This window comes from Cyprinodon tularosa, unplaced genomic scaffold (assembly GCF_016077235.1).
Source record: "Cyprinodon tularosa strain WSP-4 unplaced genomic scaffold, ASM1607723v1 ctg330, whole genome shotgun sequence".
Taxonomy (NCBI): domain Eukaryota; kingdom Metazoa; phylum Chordata; class Actinopteri; order Cyprinodontiformes; family Cyprinodontidae; genus Cyprinodon; species Cyprinodon tularosa.
Window position 1 is genome coordinate 437,034 of NW_024039042.1, and position 17,112 is coordinate 454,145.

At 37.9% G+C, this 17,112-nt stretch overlaps 1 protein-coding gene across 2 annotated transcripts; it reads left to right on the forward strand.

The window, feature by feature from the left end:
* Positions 1–1,426: 1,426 nt before the first annotated feature.
* xpc (xeroderma pigmentosum, complementation group C) lies at positions 1,427–16,049 on the forward strand. Of its 2 annotated transcripts, XM_038293856.1 has the most exons (15): positions 1,427–1,728; positions 2,445–2,573; positions 2,655–2,753; positions 2,838–2,934; positions 3,019–3,103; positions 3,185–3,342; positions 3,432–3,552; positions 3,663–3,752; positions 6,238–7,092; positions 7,245–7,405; positions 10,479–10,560; positions 10,684–10,815; positions 11,842–12,011; positions 12,149–12,242; positions 15,403–15,729. In XM_038293856.1, the coding sequence occupies exons 1-15, from the start codon at positions 1,617–1,619 to the stop codon at positions 15,727–15,729; spliced, it is 2,712 nt and encodes a 903-aa protein (XP_038149784.1). In that variant the 5' UTR covers positions 1,427–1,616. The 2 variants fall into 2 exon arrangements, with proteins under 2 accessions (XP_038149784.1, XP_038149783.1); XM_038293855.1 differs by having other exon boundaries at positions 2,445–2,753; positions 15,403–16,049.
* The last annotated feature ends 1,063 nt before the right edge of the window (positions 16,050–17,112 follow it).

The window sequence follows — 17,112 nt, forward strand, 5'->3', positions numbered from 1 at the left end:
CTGTAAACTATTGTCTTTAGTCTCCGAAACAATGCTTTTTCTTTTTTTTTTTTGTGTGAAAATATTAAAAGAGACACAATCTATTTATATAATAGCTAATTAAATTAACTAATCAAACAAACCTGTCAGCTTTAATAATTGATGCAACATTGAACATTTTACATGTATAAAAATACAAGATACATGTATGCTGTATGAATTTTCAGGAAAGCTTTTCTAATACTAAACTAATGAGATGGAAATCATGACATGCAAACATTATTAAAGATATGTCTAAAATGTGATTTCTGTTTGAAAAGTTTCAAAAGTAGACGATCCAAATTTAATGTGAGAAGAACACACTTTTGCATAAATTAAACTGGAAGCCTCAAACACATCAATCGGAATAATGACATATTTTGTTCCAAGAGAATTCATCTTTAAGACAATTGAAATTTTTATTCCGGAAAAGGAGAAAATAATTTTTTGGTGTGTGAAATGTTGATTATGACCTGAAATAAATGTATTATCTGCATTTGGGTAGCAATGGGTTAAGAGGCAGGGGGGCCGCCAGATAGAAATTGTCGGTACAAAACAGAAAAACCAAAAACTTTGACAGAATCACTTGCTTCATGCGTCACATGTCATCTTATTTGTTATATTTGAGCTTGTTTATCAAGCCTTATGAAGATATAATATCAGTGATTATGGAAATACCGCAAAGCTTTTTTTTTTAAATCTCAATATGTTCTACAGCATTCTCTGAGGGAGGGGCCAAGAGTGAACAATAAAGAATTGAAAGGGACAAAATGAAGGTCAAATGAGGAACTCATATTAATATAAATAATAGCAACCAAATAAGCACTTCATCTTAAAGGTTGACAAAAATAAATTCAGATTTCTATTTAATTTAGCTTATTATGTTGCTTGATTTGGCACATTTTGTTTACTGTAATGGTTCTGGATTAAGCAGATCGTTCAGTGCAAGTGTGTGGATAAAATGGTGAGATAAGGAATACTGTGAATACAACATTTTTTTTAATAATATTTTTATGACAAATTAGATTTTAACATGTGCTTATTTCGATTATTATGATCAGTATTTAATTTTGAGTTTTGGTTACTCTTTTCATAGAAAAAAATATATTATTGAGAGAATGTTGTGATTATATACAACAATAGCTTGCCATACACAATTCTCGACTATCTTGTTTCAAACAAGGATCAACGGGGCCTCCTAGTGGTTAAATGAAGTATTACAGCTGTAACAACGAAACTATTTAAAAACGCGTAATATAGATATAAGCAAAAATGCAAGGGTTTATTTAGATCTGTTTACATGGAATAACTGTATTTTAGAAGAGGAGCGGTGTGTTTTATTTTTTTTTTCTTTACATTTATTTTAAGACGCGGGAAAAAAAATGACGACAGCGGAAGTGATGTCAAAACCCAGCCCCCAAAACAAGAACCAGGGTTGAGTTCTGATGTTATGAAAACTCCTCAATGAAATGTTGAGTAACTGTCTGCTTGTTCAGCGTTACATAAGACCATGTGGAGAAGCTAGCCTCAGCTGCTGGACCAGGTGCCCCCATAAGAATCCAGGAAGTGATTTGGACTGAGAAAAGCCTCCAGACAGCATGGCCAAGCGGAGACAGTGTGCAGAGACGAAGGCGAATACAAAGAAGCCAAAGCAGCTGCTAAGTGCTGAAAGCAGAGGATCAAAGACGAGAAGCAAGCAGAAAGATCCAGGTCAGGGATGCAGATCTAGATGGGACTTTATTATTATATTATCTTCATGCTATCCGCTGGTATGGTTTCTGTCTGCAATGTTTCAGCAGAAGATGAGATAAATACGGGTTAGATTTGCTTTTTAAATTACTTTAGGATGAACATTTACATTATTTATTAAAGGAGTAAATATAAAAATCATTTAAAACAATATAGAAACCTCTTATGTTGCTGTGATTGTTTTCATAAATAATTAAAATCTCCTTAAAGGTTGACAATAACCTACAGATTTCTGTGAAATTTAGCTTAATGTGCTGCTTGATTTTGCACGTTTGTTTACTTTCCTGCTGTTGGATGAAGCAGACAGTTCAGTGCAGGTGCATGGCAGATTGGTGAGCATGGTTAGTGGAGTGGATCTGCTGGCCTACATGCACATCTGTGCTGCACTTCATCAAAACAGAATGCAGCACTTTGCATCAATGGGAAACATCAGTGTTTTACTCTTTTTATCCTCCATTATTAAAATTCACAGAAAATTGGCTCTTAAGGTTTAACACCTACAAAAATAGCCAGATGTTCACCCGCTCTATTATTTTAAGGTTTGTCAGGACTATTTTCATCCTTTCTTTCAATTCCCCCCCAAAATATCTAAAGATTGAATGGCACAGATTTGAACTATAATTGCAAGAATGTTTGACTTAAAAAAAATCCTCATAAAAGGTTTGTTCTTGGTTTAGAAAGCGAATCTGCAGAAAAAGAGGAGAAGCTTGAGAGGAAAGTTAAACCTAAATCACGTTTGTCCTCAAAACGTTCAGCCGGGAAAAAGTCATCTTCCACCACCGATGCCAGCGCTGATGGCAAAACCAGTAAGTACTTCCAGTCTCCGCTCAAGGAGGAGGTTAACAGTGAAGATGACTTTGACATGGACACCACTGCACCACCTGTAGCTAAGGTTAAGGAGAGCATCAAGAAGCCAGAGGAAGAAGAAAAACAGGAAGAGGATGATGATGATAGCGAGGATGAAGATGATTGGGAGGAAGTGGAAGGCAAGTGTGTGAAATCAGATTTCTAGTGTCAGCCGATGTCTTCGGTAGAACCAATGTCAGGTGTGTTTTCTGTGTGTGGATCAGAGCTGGATGAGCCGCTGGGTCCAGTTGAACCACCAGAGCCCATCCTGCCTTCTCAGCCCGTAGAGATCGAGATTGAAACCGCAGAAGTCAGGAAGCAGTGAGTAAATATGCTCAGGAAGAGTGAAAATATTTCCATTTTATGAGCTTGGAGTCCAGCTTTTTCTCTCTGTGTTTCTACTAGGAAGAAGAGGAAGGCAGAGTTTGAGACGTACCTCAGACGAATGATGAAGAGGTATAAGAAGGACCTGCTGATAGACACACACAAGGTGAAAACAAGATCTCCATCTTTTCTTCTTTGGTTGGATCAGTGTTTGCTGACCTTCACCGACCTCTGGTTGGTGTTTCAGGTCCACCTCCTGTGCCTTTTAGCCAACGGGATGTTCCGCAACAGGCTGTGCAGCGAGCCGGACCTGCTGGCTGTGGCGCTCTCTCTGCTGCCCCCACATTTCTGTAAAGTGGCCAAAGAACGTATCGACCACAACTACCTCTCTGGGCTCCTCAAATGGTTTGCGAATGTTCCCAATATGTTGACGGACATGGACAGGGACGTCATTAGAAGGAAAAATTCATCTTCTGCCGTCTTTTCCCTTTTAGGTTTAGAGCGACATTCACCCTCAACCCCAGTCTTCCCACAGAGGAGTGTCCAGACCCTCAGGCCCTACTGGAGAGGCGACTGGGAAGCCTCTCAGCCAGAGACCACCAGGAGATGACTCATGTTGGTCTTTTTTAAATCCCTCTCTGGAGGAAGCATTTCACCTCAAGCAAAGGAAGGAATAATAAATTAGAAAAGTAATCACATCTGCATGTGTTTTGTTTTTCCTGCAGCTTTTCCTGCTGTTCCTAAGGTCTCTGCAGCTCTTCTGCCGACTGGTTCTCTCTTTGCACCCAGTTCCTTTCAAGCCTCCACCTGCAAAGGTACAAAAAATCTTTACACTACTTTTACACTGAACTGATAAATAAATAATAAAAGATCAAGGAATGCAGAAAAATCATTATGCTTATTCAAAGGAAATAAATGTGAGCTTTAAGATGAGCTGCTGGAGATAATTATTAATAAAGTCAAAGGCTGGGAACTGTTACTCGTTAATTCAAAGCAGGAGAGAAAACAACAGACCTGTTTTCACTACGCTGTTTTAGAGGTTTTTTTATGTTCAAGCAAATAGGGGCTTTGTTTTCATCCAAACAGATTGATCAGCCACTACCAGGTATGCTGTGCTGCATGTTCCTCTAAACAGTTTAAGCTACTTCTGAGAAAAAAATCTGGAAAGTATAGAACATATGCTTTAAGTTCAAATATTGTTTTGTTTTTTGTTTTTTTTTCTAAAAGCAGAAATAAATCTTTGTGTGATGCATTTTAACCTGTATTATCTACTTTAGTTTAAGGCTTTGTCTTTGTAGCATGTTAGAGAAAAATAATACAGTTCTATGGAGGGATGAGGCGCTCTTATGGAAGCTAAGGTTTACCAGCAGATTTTCACATGTAACAGGAAAAAATAAGATCATATTTTTCATGAGCAGAAATGTTAGCATGGACGTATTCAGCTGTGGTGAAGCTGAATCTCCATTCACGGCTGCTGTTTTATTTACTAGCTTACATTAAGCCTTGCAGCACTACTAGCTGCTAATGGAAGCCAGAAGAGCAGCACTGAATACCATCACCTGCACCTCCCCATGTCCCTTGGCTGGTATTTTAATAGCTGATACTGCATTAGTTCTTAGACACAATCTGTCCATATATTCATTTATATCTGTGTATGAAGGACTTTTAAATGCAATTCAGAATCGGATGCATCAAAAGAAGTTAGACAAATAACTTTTACTCATCTTTGATTATGAAGTAAGTTCATTGTTGAGCTAAGATTAACTGAAACTTCAATGATCCACTGGGTTGTTTATGAGTTTTTTTTATGATTAATATAAGGACTTTTCCACTATTTCTGCAGAAAATGTAGTATCCTTGACATTTTTAAAGGCATAGATTCATTGATGGGTGCTTAAGGGCCACTGTAATAAAGATCCCTGCAGCCCAGAGTTGCGTATTTTCAGTAGTACAGTAGTACAACTCTAAATCTAGATCCAAGTGTGCCAAACTTGTAGGAATCCGCTAAAGCATTTGTGGTGATGAGTTTTCCCTGTTGAGTAGTTGTAGTTCTCTCTTCTTTGCTGAATTTCTTTGCAGTGGAAGGTCCTCCAGCATTTATGACCTTCTTAAGGATAAGCCTGACCATCCTTTAGATTTAAGCCATAACTTCGACTAGGTCATGCTATATATGTTAGTACCGTATCCTTACAGCAGGAAGGTTCTTCATAAGTTTTCCTTCCACCATCCAAAACTGACTGGCACAGGAGATATAACCTGGTATCTACTTATACCGTCCTTCAGAAATTGTCTTTAAATTCATGTTTAATCAGTTTGTTTTTTTTAATATACAAATAAAGCTCATTCTGACACCATTTAATACCCTTTTTTTATTTCTCGTGAAGGTACACACAGGAATTTAACATATGTGTCCAATGTGATTGTAGCGTTAGCAGCATTAGCGGTTTGCAATGTTTCATTAACGATAGCCTTCAGGTCTCTTATGCAATAGATAAAAGGTTCCAGACTGTCTCCAGGCGAGTCCCTGGTTGTTAGATAGAGCTTGAAGTGAGGATAGCAGGTTAGGTAATGTTAGCATCCTGACATCAATGAAGGAATAGGAGCAGAATCATGCTCTGCGATGGCCTGACAACAACAAACATTTAAACAGGAAAAAAAATATAAGATTTCTGGGTGATGTCTCCTTCATTTCCGTGTGAACCCAGCCTCTAACTCAGAGGCCTGTAGAGCTTTAGATGTCGCTCTGTGTTCCCATATGCGATCTACTCAACATATTGTTTATTCACACTATGAGTAATTTAGGTAGACCATCCAACTATAAAGGTTTTCCACTGTTCCATGTTAGCTTCTCACTGAAGTCCTTAAACCCTAAAGATTAGCTGTCACTTCGGTTCTGATCCGTTTTTCAATTTCACAAGATTATGTCATGATGTGTAGCATTTTTTTAAACTTTTACTTTTCTTTATTTCGTAATTCATAATTCTACAAAGCTGGCAACATAATTCGCTGACTAAATTCTGTATTTTTATATTAAAATTGGCTTGACTGAAAACATTAGACAATTTCAATTTAATTTCAATTTAATTTATGTATATAGCGCCAATTCACAACACATGTCATCTCAAGGCACTTTATAATTCAGCATATTATCCAGTCATACAGTCAAATTGATTCAAAGTTTTTCTATCTAAGGAAAACCAGTTGATTGCATAGACTCGTTGACTCAATGACTAAATCAGTAAAGAGAAGCCCTTGAACGGTGGAAATTATGCATTGACTGTAACTATCTTTATTTTCCAGTCCAAAGGGACTAGAGCGTCGAATAGTGCCCCTGAAAGATGCCAGACAAGCCAGGAAAGCTCCAAGACAAACTCTCCTGAGACGAAGGTCTCCCCTGGAACCAAGAGACCGGCTGGAGGTGGGAAGGTCAAAGGAAGCAGCGGAGGCAAGAAAGCAAAGAGGACAGAAATGAAGCAGGAGGAAGAGGAGAGGCCTGTGTTATCTGGAGGGCAGAGACCGAAAAATTCAAAACGCCGCAGCATTGCTTCAAAGGTCAGCTACAAAGAGGAGAGCAACAGCGAGGGGGGTGAGGAAGAGGAGATCAGTGATGCTGAGGAATTTCAGGAAACCAGCGAGGATGACAGCGAAGATTTTGAAACAACGTTTAGACCTGCTAAAAGAAAAACAGGCAATGGAAAGAGCGCCACTAAGAAAACAAAAACCCCAAAGAGAAATAGCAGCGGTGGGAAACGGCAGGTGAAAGAGGAGGACAGTGAGCTGGAGGACGGGGAAGAGGAAAATGAAGACGATGGCGCGAAGAGCGACAGAAGAAAAAGACGGAGCGGGCAGAAGAAAGAAGGACCGGGAGCAGATGAGTGGTTAGAGGTTTACCTGGACAAGACATCTTCATGGGTTTGTGTGGATGTGGAACACGGAGTCGGTGCGCCTCAGCTCTGCTCCCAAAATGCCACCGCGCCACTGACCTACGTGGTGGCGGTGGACGGGGACGGCCGTTTAAAAGACCTGGGAAGGAAGTACGACCCCACCTGGATGACGACGTCCCGGAAAAGGCGGGTGGACGACGAATGGTGGGAGGAAACGCTGGAGCCGTTCATGGGACCAGAGGATGAGAGGGACAAGAAGGAGGAGAAGGAGGTATGATGATATGATTCCACCCAAATAGATCTTTGGGTTTCAGGTTCTGAAATGTTATTAATAAATAATGTAATAATTACCTTTTTTTTATATATATATATTGCATGTTTATAAGCATTTGTTTTTTTTTATCCTTTTGCCTTCCCTCTCAGCTCCAGAAGAAGCTGCTGAACAAACCCCTGCCAATCTCCATAGCAGAGTATAAGAACCACCCTCTGTATGCCCTAAAGAGACACCTGCTGAAGTATGAAGCCCTCTATCCTCCAACAGCCAGTGTTCTGGGTTACTGCAGAGGAGAGCCAGTTTACTCCAGGTCTGTACTGCCGCTGTCCTCATCCATCTGCTGCACAGCTGTACTTGCTCATAAAGGGGATATGAATATAAAAAAATCCTAAAAGAATCCAGATTTCATGAAGGCTTCAGCAGTTTAGACCTTAATAAAATGTTGCTTCAGCTTCTGTTCTATGTTCTTTATTGTTATTTTGCTTTATTTGCATCGAAAAATCACAAGAGATCATTTTTAAACAGGAACTAGCATTTTGATTATGGTTCTAAGTTAAATATTGATTCGAAAGGAACAGTTTCATCTCTATCCACTTGGTGGCGCTGCTCCGCCCTCCATTGTTACTAACCTTTATATCCTTATAGGGATTTTTTTTTATTTACACAGATCACTTCAATAAATCAGCAAATATCTCCCACAATGATAAAGAGGAAAGTCTATTAAGTCATATTTATATATGTTGGATATATTTGAAGAAAGCTTTAGTTTTAAACATTTTGAGAAAATGTAATTAAAAAAGACAAACAAACCACAAACAGAAAATAGCAAAATAATAAAAAATAAAAATAGATTTTTATCAGGGTTTTCATGGGTCATTAAAAATCATTAAGTCATTCAATTATCTTTTTTTTTTTTTTATTAATACCTTAATTTGCATTGAAATGTATTAAATGTGATTATCTTGGCATTTAAAATGCTTTATTAAAAAAAACGTTCATAAAAACAATTTCATGAGATATATCAGATATAACTGCTTCCAAAAACTTTCAGAAAAGAAGCTTGAGGCAGACAGAAAAATGCAAATTTCAACAAAAGTAGCTTGAAAACGAGGAATTCGGGACATGGCTGCAGCCTGTCGATGGTAAAGATGACAAAGAATATATATATATATATATATATATATATATATATATATATATATATATATATATATATATATATATATATATATATATAGGTACTTGTTGATGGCTTTAAACTTATTTGTAAGAGCTTTAAAAAGTATTAAATTACAGTTACTCATTCCTGCATAAACTCTGTTTATTGTTACAAACAGAAGGGGATCTCCCGTTAACTTCATCATCCATTTGTTGTCAATCCAATATCATTCGTCCCGCATTTGAATACCACTTCTCTGCAGAATGATGACATGCAATTTAAATCCAAGATCACACTCCAAACAGGATCAGGTTCCAGATATGCATTAATAGCGACGTGGGAAGTGTATATTCCTTGTAGGGACCAAAGAGAAATTGCAGGACAAACAAGAAAAAAAGTCATACATAAAAGGACATCAGGAAGCAAGGAACTGTAAAACAAAACAAAAAGATTACTAAAAGCTTCTAAAAAAAACTTTAATCCAACCGATCTCAAAGCAAGTTAAAAACAGTGCATACCTGCATAACAAAAGCCACCACTCAAGATCAAACCTTAAGGATCTGGTGTAGCCATATCCAACAAAAAACGACAATATTAAAAAACATTCAATAAAATCTGATTAAAACAAATGCATTGAGCTTACCTGCAACACAGAATAACTGCATGCTTAGGCAACGCTACAATCGGAACCTCAGTGTGGCCCTCTATATAAACACCACAGCAGAACATACTACATAAAAAAACTGTTTTCCTCCAAACTTACCACACTCACCAAACAATGGAAAGCGTGGGCCCAATACACACCTGGTCACACACCCAGGAAATTGACACCCAAGAGACAATACATGCATGTAGCACTCTGCAAACATATGCATGTGACTGGCTTACTGGTAAATTATTACTCACGTTAGTTGACTTTTTTCATTGGCTAAAGCTAGGGAGATATCTAATTGGTGGCAAATCATCCATCCATTATCTGACACACTTTATCCCGAGTGCTGTCGTGAGGGGTGCTGGTGCCTATCTCCAGCAGTCAATGGGCGAGAGGCAGTGTGCACCCTGGACAGGTCGCCATGTTTTTGGACTGTGTGAGGAAGCCGGAGTACCCGGAGAGAACCCACACATCCTCAGGGAGAACATGCAAACTCCATGCAGAAAGACCCCAGGCCAGGAATTGAACCCAGAATCTTTCTGCTGCAAGGCAGCAGTGCTACCCACTGTTCCACTGAGCAGCCCATGGAAAATCAATTCCTATAAAAAAATAAATAAAGTGAGAAAAAATAAACATAAATACAGTGAGGTTTACAGACTAGACAGGAAATGGAAATTTGTGTTTTTCATTAGAAATATATTTTTGAATCTTTTTGAATCTATGAATCTTGTGTTTATTTGAGAATATTGAGACTATTTTAGCTCCATATTAGGATCAGCAGAAACAGCTCAGAAAGAAGCAATGCTTGACACTGTCATAACCTGGAAACTCCTTAAACATCCCTGTCTACAGTAGAGTTAGTGGTTTTTTTATTGCAATGGATTGAGGTCTTGCTTTGAATTTGAAGCTTATCTCATGAATGCTTTTCCGGGGGAGAAAGGTTTTATCAGGCACCTTAAGCATGGCAGTGGAAGTATCATGCAGTGGGGCTGTCATGCTTCCATCGTTATGGGTATATTACATATTTTAACTTCACATCAAATCACCAGCTAGATGTTTTCAACTTGGATAAAGCAGCGCAATAAAACTAAAATGTGGATGTGCTTTGATAGTAGATGAAACAGGCTAGCATTATCTTCTGGAATAGCCATCTACAAATATTTCTAAAAGGTGGGTCCTTTCTAGAAAACAAAGTTATTGACTCCATTATTTCTGCTAGGAAGAGTGTTAAAATATAGGGTCAGAATGCTAAAAGATTTTACCAATGGAAATTATGTCATGGTAAAAATTAAGTGTTGTTTATAAAACAATTGAATCAGTTTGGTTTAAAATAATTTATAACCTAAAAAGATTAATAATACTCGTCCAAATTGTTTGTTTTTTGTGTTAATGACTGGATGTAACCTTCTGAGCTTCATCAGACAGATGTTGAAATTGTCATGAGATGATTTTGTTCCTACATGTCAGTGAAATGTGTTACTAATATTGTTGGTCAATGAGGAGTAAAGTTTAAAGGAATGGGACAAAAGTTTATATATGAATTGATTGATATTTTTTTCTTTTCTTTGATAGAGACTGTGTGCACACCCTCCACTCCAGAGAAACATGGCTGAAGGAAGCTAGAACTGTTCGACTCGGAGAGGAGCCGTATAAGGTGACCCCTAACTTTGAGGAGCCCTGAAAATGAAACATGCTCCTACGTTTGTGTTTTGAATATGTCTAATCAATGCCATAATCCAGATAGTTTCACTTCACTATATTATTCTCTCCTTATCAGATGGTGAAGGGCTTCTCGAACCGTTCCAGAAAGGCCAGGATGATGTCTGAGATGAAGGATGAGAACGACCTCCCTCTGTTTGGAGAATGGCAGACTGAAGAATACCAGCCGCCCATAGCTGTGGATGGGAAGGTCGGTGCATTGTTCTGGTAAACATCTGCAAATCGATTCATCTGTTGATTATTTTTTCGATTAATCGTCAGATAGCCAAAGATTCCTTAAAGGAGACTTTTTACGAAATTAAACCAGGACAAATTTTAGATACATTTTTTTATTAATTAATTCTTTTAAATCTTGGTATAATTTCTGCTCTAAGTGAGTTTCTCTGTCAGCTAAAAGCATGTTTTAGGGTCTCAATACTCCAGTTAAAGGTTAATTATTTTCAATAATTGATTTATCAAGATTAATCCGATTATTTGTTTCAGTCCTAGTTTGCACGATACAAAATAAAGAGACACTGCAATTAAAATCTGCCAGAAGAAAGCCAATATTGTGTCATAAGGCATAGAAACACAATAGGAGTCCTTTAGAGCATATCTATACAAAGTTATTCAACCAAAATTGCCAAAGGAATCCTCCATAAAGAAACAGGGCAGATGATAAGAAGCACACCATTCCCATTCTGAGGCACGGAAGTGGAGGACTGGTGGTCTGGAGGTGTGAGATCTACAAAGATGCAGAGAATTTGGTTGAAATAAATGAAACAAGTTTTGAGAAAATAGTGCATGAAAATTTGCTGTCATCTCATGAAAGATGGGCCCAGAAGAACAGGAATTTTTTTCCATCTAAGAGCTAAAAAAAAGCCTCATTCATAGCAACTTGAAGCTGTTAATATGGGGCCAATACACTGTATAAAGAACCAGAGATAAACCTTTAATTATGGAAAGTTTATGGTTACGAAATAGCAAGCATAGTTGTTATATAACAGATGTCTTCTCCTGACCCCTAACCATGTCCAATTAAAACTTTTTTTCTATTATTATTTATACTTTTTCAAAAGCATTCTAAATACCAGAAATTCTGCCAAGAGATGTCTACTTGTTTGCTCAGTTTAACTCTTAAAAGGGTCTGATTTTCTACTCTATAAAGGTCAATACTAGAGTGAAGCATTCAACCTATCAGCATAATCCTCTCTTGTTTCCTGTCTGTCCTGTTCAGGTCCCTCGTAATGATTACGGTAACGTATACCTCTTTAAAGCCTGCATGATCCCAGTGGGCTGCGTTCACCTCAGGCTACCCAACCTGCACCGCGTGGCCAGGAAGTTGAACCTGGATGCCGCCCCCGCTGTCACAGGCTTCGACTACCATGGAGGATACTCCCACGCTGTGTAAGGGTTCAAAAGGAGCAGATGCTTTAATGTCACCTCTCACTTGTTATAAAGTAGATGTAAAGATTTGTTTATTGTGTTTTCTTTGCCATGTATTTGATCATTTTTTAACTAAATACGTTTTCTGTGCATTTTAGGACTGATGGTTACATTGTGTGCGAAGAGGATGAGGAGGTTCTCCGAGCCGCCTGGGTGGAAGAGCAGGAGATCCAGAGACAGAAAGAAAAAGAGGTGATTATCGTGTTGCCGTTTGTCATTATCACTGAGTTACAGTGACCAGACGTCCCCGATTTCTGGAGACAGGTGGTCCAAAACGGGGACTGTTCCCAGAAATGTCCCCGATTTTACCATTTTATGAATGAGGTGGAAAATGTTGCCTGTAGGCTGACTTAGGGCTGGGCGATATAGAAAAAAAGCTTATCGATAAAAAAAAATGCATATTGATCGATATCGATAATTATTGAAAAGATTTAAAACCATATTTTATGTGCAGCTAAATGATTTAATTTTAATAAAAAACACAAACACAGACTTCAAATTAAATCTTTATTTAACCAACTTTTTTAACCATAACAGAATTGTTTTAAAGAAAAATAACTTAAGAGACCTGAGTTATGTTATTAAATACTGACAAAGAATAAACTAAAGTGACCAGAAAAGTGACCAAAATAAATATAACAAATAAATAAATGCTCCCCCACCGCCGCCCCCGTTTCCTGCTTTAACCTGAGTTATTACTTTGAAGTTTCTGGCCCCTCAGCATTTTTATCTCAATTGTTAGAACAACGTGGGAAACTGCCCAGAACTGAAAATATATATATATTTCCCGAAGATTCCTCGGAGGAGAGCCGCGCCGGGGCCTACACAGCTCGTACTCCTGCGGGTGTGAGCGGCTGAGATGATAAAAAAAAAAAAAGTTGGTTGTGTTATCAGACTTCGTTTTCACTGGTTCCCGACACATTTTCCAGATGACTGTGGTTTGTTTTTGGTCCGACTTGCCATGACCGAAATACTGCCAGACTGCCGAACTACAAAAACCCTTCTTTGAAACAATTTCCTCCGCCTCTCCTTGCTGCGACATCTTCATGTGCTCTGTGTTGTGGTTTGAGAGGGCGGCGCTTGGTGACGGCATGCCTGGGTCCGCGATTGTGATTGGTTGGGAGGAAGCAGTGACTAGCATAAACCTACATGCTAGGCTACAATGAGAAGGAAGGAAAACTGCATTTCTTTTTTATCGAACTTTTATCGACCCTCTTTTTTTCTATTGCACCACATGTCTATCGATCGATATATATCGTTATTGAATTATCGCCCAGCCCTAGACTGACTTCAGAGTGTGTGAGCATGCTGCGCACAGAAACAGCTGTTAGCTAGCTGAGTGGCAGCTGTTAACCTATAAAACAGACGAAGAAGAAGCGGTAGTTCTTTATCACAATCGGTCTCAGCTGCCCTGTGTTATAGATGTTGGAGATCAGCCTGTTTTTTGAGTGTAGTCCTGTTTCTCTGACTGTGACTGGCTGGATGTGCTCTCTTCATCCTCTGACATGGGAGCTGGCTCGGAGCTCGTCTGACTGGCTGTGTGTTTCCTGGACGGGGTCGCCTTTTACAGTCGCTTTTTCTATGTCTGGTTCTGTCTCCTTGAACCCCAGTCGGCCTCGGCAGATGGCCGCTCACACTGAGCCTGGTTCTGCTGGAGGTTTCTTCCTGTTAAAAGGGAGTTTTTCCTCTCCACTGTCGCTACAAGCATGCTTAGTGCGAGGGATTGCATCCGAGTCAATGAGTCGATGCAATCAACTGGTTTTCCATAGATAGAAAACTTTGAATCAAATTGACTGTATGATCTGGTTGAATTGTAAAGTGCCTTGAGATGACGTGTTGTGAATTGGCGCTATAGAAATAAACTAAATTGAAACTGAATTGTTATGGTGAGTGTGTTAATCGCTTCATTTGATTAGGATTGGGCGGAAAATTGTTATAAATGTTTTGTTTATACCGAGGTCAATAAAAAGGGCTTTGATGTGTTTTGTTGAACTAAAGATGAGGACCGGAAATGTAACATAAACCAACCTAATCAACAAAATGTAAGACAGACCATTGGCTGCAGCTGATATGAGGAAATAGACGCAGATAAGATTAAACAGAATGATTGAAAACTCCTTGTAAGGCGCTAATCTGGTAGTGTCAATAAGGATCGCCTAAAAATGTTTTTAGAACTGATTGGATATCTTTAGTTTATATCATCAGGTAGTTTGTTACTTTAGGTGGAGTTATTGGCTGTATTTTGTTTTTACACTTGATTTTTGTTGTTTAAATATTTATAAATACGGTACATAAAAATGGATGAAGGTGTTACCCTGCAACCTCGGATGGCTGAGGGTAAAGTGTGCGATGATCTTCCCTCAGCGTGTGGTGCTGTGGCATGAGAAAGACGAAACACACATGTTGAGCTTCTTTACCTTCAACCGGAAGATTTATCCTTCTTGTGTGTTCCAAACATTTCATGTACAACATACTTCAGTAGAGGACCGTTAGCTTCATTACATAAGAAATGGCTGTAATAAACCTTTAAACCAAACAATCAACTTTTAACATACTCCATTTAGCATTATGAACTATGTCAAATGACAAAATTATTTACATCTGGCTTTTCTATCTAAACCATATGAACTTTGTAGTTAGTGCTTTAAATCCAATCTCCCCTTTTGCATTTTACTATCAAAGTAGAAATTTATATTAAATGGTTTTTAACTATTTTAATAGCTTTTACCATTTTTAATCAGCATAAATAAAATGTATTTTAACATTTAAGCATCTTAGCTTTTAACAATAATATTTTACATCTCACATAAACTCCACTCTCAATATAAAACTGAAAAAGACACAATATTCCTTTAATGTGCTTCGCCCTTTAGCTTCACATGTTCTAAATATATGGCTTATCTGGTTTTTGTAACAAACCTATAAAGAAGCATTAAATAAAATCAAGAAACTGAAATTATTTCCTTTGAGTGTGGAAAACACAGGTTCAAATGAACTCCAGTCCTTCAGCTAGCTCTAGCATACGTGAAGTTAGCTAACATTGGCTCTAATTAGTATTCTGAACACCCCTCTACAAAGGCATCACTCTGTTTCCTATTTTAATTTTCATTACATGTATTTATTTTCATCTACGAGCTGGAAATGTCCAGCTATTAGAATGAAGAAATCTTGTCACCTTATTCTACAAAGTCAAAAAAAAACTATCCATTCTTCCATATGAATAAATACTATACTTTCACTACCTACGTTTATGTTAATAAAAAAGAACTGACAGTATTTTTAGGTTGAATTAGAAATATTAAATCACTCAAAAATATGTTTTAACTTGAAATTTCTTTCTTCTGCCTCCCAGAAAAAAGAAAAGAGAGCGATCGCCAGTTGGACCCTCCTAGTGAAGGGTCTCCTGATCAGAGAGAGGCTCAAGCGGCGCTACAACCAGAAGAACCAGGGCCTGGGGAGCCTTGGTGCTGAAGGGGACGCCGAAGGCTTCTCCTCTGATGAGGAGGGCGTTGAAGTGGAACCCTCTGGAGGTAAAACAGCCACTGAGGCTCTGGCGTTGTCCTGGCCCCAAAACAGACAAGCAGAGGAGGACGGAAGTTCAGGAAAACCAAAGAGGAGGACGACGAAGCGAGAGAAGAAGGGCCAAGACAAACATTTATTTCCCTTTGAGAAAGTTTAATAATAGAAACCAACTGTTTTTCCATATATAGGAAACAAAACTGGAATTCAAGTTTGCCGTCAACAAAGCACTAAACTGAACATTTTTACGATCGTCAACAAAATCTAAAGTTTCTCAGGAGCAGATGCCACAAATTTAAAATGATTTTTAGAAAGACTGAACGGAAAGAGGAGGCAAGAAAAGAGGAAGGTGGCTTTCAGCTGTGAGGCTGTTTGTACTTATCTGTTCATTTTACAGTAATCTTGTGTTTAAAGCCAGCAGAAATGATCTCATAAAAAAAAAAAAGATTGGAATTTGATAGGAATGTTGGAAAGAAAACATAAAACTCTCCATGCAATGAGTGCAAGCATTAGAGGTCTACTGGATTGTAATGCTTAGGGGAAGCTGTTCTACACTAAACCATACCATCCCCTGTAAAAACCAGATAATCCTGGTTCCTCTGCAGACCTTGTCTCTCACAGATCCAGTTTTAACTTTTTAATAACTGCTCGGTAGATATCAACAAGTTTCAACAAACGTATATTTTCTGGCAGCTGTTTCTTGATTGATGTTGACCAATACACACCTATCCAGTGAAGAGAACTAGGCCTCCATCATATATATCAGAGTAAAACAGGAGGGAATTGACTGCTTAGCTATGGGACTTACAAAATTATAAAACTATGGCAAATGATTCATTTATTTCAGCTTTTTATGCAATTTTCCCAAAATGGGTAGAAGGCTTATTTGTATATTAATATGCTGAATGTACATTACAGTAACTGAACTGAATTGAATCAGAAAGCATTTAGAATGTGTCGGATGTCCGCATCGTTTCACTGTAAATTATTTCAAATTAAAAAAGAAAAGTCTTCAAGAAGAGCATGTCAATTCAAATTTAAGCTGAATCTAAAGACCAGCTGTGTTTTTTCAACCGCTGATTGTCACAGTCGTCCATTTGAGCTGAAGACAGGAAACTGTAGAGTTGGTTTAGGACTGTTAGCTGATTTTATTTGACAGGAAAGAAGTTGATGATCGAATCACACAATGAGGCCTAAATTTCAATGTTTCGTTTCCCTTTGAAGATGCTTTTCTTGCTTCGGTGCTACATTCATTAAGGTATTTTTTTTTTATGTCCATACTGATTTATTTTCTTTTCACATGTCTCTATGTCTTGTATCACTATCTCACAACTTTAATGTTTGCTCTGTTTGTTCACAGGTGATTGTAGCTGTAATAGAAATAGTACTCCGATTTTCTATCAAAAATATTTTTGTAAAAAAAAAATGTTTAATATGATTAAAATGAAAAAACAAAAACAAATGCATGTTGACATTCTTCTCTGTTCCACCTTTTAATAATCAGTTATTACATAAAAATAAAAACTAAGCAACATTTTTTTAT